Raw genomic sequence first — 2,973 nt, forward strand, 5'->3', positions numbered from 1 at the left:
TGACCCCAGCATTCATTCCTGCCTGTGGCAGGGGGTCAGGCTAGATGATCTGTTCAGGTCCCTCCTGACCCTAGCTACTATGAAACTATGAAACCTGTGAGCGTTTCACAGCCTAAAGTTTCATTTAGATCAGCAACAGTTTCTGTAGCAACTGGAGGCATACTATGCGTAATGAAATGCTTTTAACATAACAGCAGGCATCAACAGTAGACAAGCTCAATATGGAATAGCCGTTTCTATTAGGTCTGTGCGAGGTGGCTAGTATTCGCTTTGGATTCAGCCAATTCGGGGGACAGTGATTCGATTCAGTGATTCACATCATTGTCCTGAATCGATCTGGCCAAATCTCTGAATCACACAGGCCCCATCCCCAACCCGTTCTCCCATCCCCAGCAATGGCTGCCCTGCCTGCCCCAGCTCCTGGCACTTTAAGAAAAAGAAAAAAAAGACCCTGAACTCACCAGCTCCTGCCTGGTGGGAGGCAATCCCCACTGCTTCCCACCACCCCACACTGCATGGGGGACTCTGCATGAGCCACCCAAAGCCCTGAGGCTGCTGCAGGAGCTGGTGATTCGGGGGGTTTTGGGGTGCTTTTTTCTTAAAGACCGAGAGCTGGGGTGGGCAGGGCAGCCATGGGGGGCTAGGGGAGCAGGCAGGGGATGTGGGGGCCACGGGAGCCCAGGCAAGGGATGTCCCCCCATGATCCCCTCCCCCTCTTCCAGCCCCCCTTCCCCACCCCTACTTACCAGCTCAGAGTCCTGGTCCAGCTCCCTGCTGCAGCAGGCAAGGACTGCCTGAATCACCAAAGCTCTCCAAATCTTTTCCAAATCAATTCATAGGGCTTTGAATCGGTTCAGACCTTTTAATTGGCCCCCTGATTCAATTTGGATTTGGAGATTCAGCCACTGAATTGGGCCAAATCTCCTCTGAATTGAATCAGCACCTGAATCTTTGCACAGCCCTACTTTCTACTGGTGGGAGTCCAACCCTCCCCACACACACACCCTCACATAATGCTCAGCATGTTACAAAAAGTATTTATGTTCATCTGCTTTAGAAGTATCTAAATGTATATCACCATAGTATCTAAGAGTTATTTATTTAGACTAATATGTAGCAAGCTATAAGAAACATCTATTTTCACTGGTACGTTATCTTTACTTAAGACATTTTAATATATATTGGAAACAGTGCTACAGATTAGAGACTGTGCTCTGTAGTGTTCATGACTGTATTTTAAATCACTTCTAAGGATGAGCCCAAATGCACCAAGGTACTTAATCATGTATTAACTTTTAAGCATGAGCAGACTCATTCAACTCTATAAATATTAGTCTGAATTTTACTGAGCTTTTTCTTTAGATATCTTTAAGAATTCTGTTATCATAAAAACACACTGGAGTTTATTTTATTTTATTAATATAATTATTTATAAAGCTTATAATTTGAGATATTGATAGCATTTTCCAAAACTGTTTTTTCAACAGTGAATCATCTGTGCAACAATTTCTTCCCACTTCCAAAATAATTAGGTATAACAACATAAAATTATATCAGGTAGTGAGGGGATGCACAAGGTATAAAAATACTTCAGTTTCAACTTTAATAAATATTCACTGGTAAGACTGCACATTGATTTCAGCAGTTTTTACAGATTAAAATGTATCCAGTTAAATCAGATATCTTTTTTGAGGGTCGCTACTGTAAATTCTTGTCATTAGAATTTGACTCAAAGAAAAGGATTCAGATCCAAATCACTCTAAAAAAGGAAGCTGTCATTGAAAATAAATTGCTCACAGAAGCAAACTTAGATTTTCATAACCATGATGGTCTGTCTTAGGATACTTTTCCTGTTATCTTTTTATTATCTCTGAACAAGTTAATATCTAATGTGCCATCCTGTCCTCTCCTCGATTATATTTGTTTATCACTAAGCAACTCTGGGAACAATCTTAGCAAACTATTTAGAAGTTAAACAATGGTCAGAAAAAAAGGGGAGGGAGAGGGATGAAGAGAGAATTTTTGTCTTTACTTCTACACTATAGTTGAACATTTTGCACTTTAGGATCTAACAGATAAGGATGATGAAGAGGCCAGTGATGATGAGAATGAGGAGAAAGATATTGAAACTATTCTTGAGGAAGAGTTCCCAAAAGAAGAAGGGGAAGAAGAGGAAGAAGAAGAGCAGGAATATGATGCTGTTGAACGTATGAAAAATGAAATTGCAGAGAAGTATGAAGCAGATAGTAACAATTTACAAGGCGTGCAGGTACTTTACTCATGATCTAATTTATTACATTTTAATATGACATGAGATAAGACATTATTTCAAATTAGTAAGGCTGACTTAATTTAGTTGTAATATTTCAGTGTTATAGTACCTGATGCCTTTATTTCCTCTTAATAAACCAGTTTATGCATGAGGTCAGACTAAATGATCATCAGGGATCCTGGTTTTCTCTGTTTAAAAATCCCAAATTCTCTGATTAAAAACCCCCCAAATCCACATATTTGGGTGATCAAATGAAACGCCACTATATATATGAGTATCAATTGAACACAATACTTTATTGATAGTTTTACTATGTTAAAGTAGTTTGGAAGCCTACCAGTGCCTCGATCATAATATACATTCTAAATACCTATATATTTTGGCGTTTGATTTTGGTTTTTTTATCATGGAAAATCAGAACTCCCCCTGCCATCTGCACTCACCAGGATATGGGCCCAGCTGCGGCTATGCCCCCCAGCTGCTTTGTGGTGCTGAGCAGTCCTGATATGGTGGTGCCCTGCCCCTGACCATGCTGTTTCCCCTCACACCCTAGCCACAGCCCCCAACCCTGCTGGTGCACCTCACTCCCAACCCAGTCCCCCTCCCCTGGTCCTGCCAGTACCCCTCACTGCTGACCTGCAGTCCCCTGGTCCTGCCAGTGCCCCTCACTCTAGATCCACAACCCCCTGCCCCCCCCGCCC

The 2,973-nt window shown here is 41.9% G+C and overlaps 1 protein-coding gene across 1 annotated transcript in view; it reads left to right on the plus strand.

The window, feature by feature from the left end:
• Positions 1–2,973, plus strand: part of AK9 (adenylate kinase 9) — a 191,359-nt gene that overhangs the window by 146,291 nt on the left and 42,095 nt on the right. The window contains exon 27 of the mRNA XM_025198858.1: positions 2,066–2,269. Coding sequence (XP_025054643.1) covers positions 2,066–2,269 — 204 coding nt within the window. The remainder of the gene's footprint in view (positions 1–2,065; positions 2,270–2,973) is intronic.

Source organism: Alligator sinensis, unplaced genomic scaffold (assembly GCF_000455745.1).
Source record: "Alligator sinensis unplaced genomic scaffold, ASM45574v1 scaffold737_1, whole genome shotgun sequence".
Taxonomy (NCBI): Eukaryota; Metazoa; Chordata; order Crocodylia; family Alligatoridae; genus Alligator; species Alligator sinensis.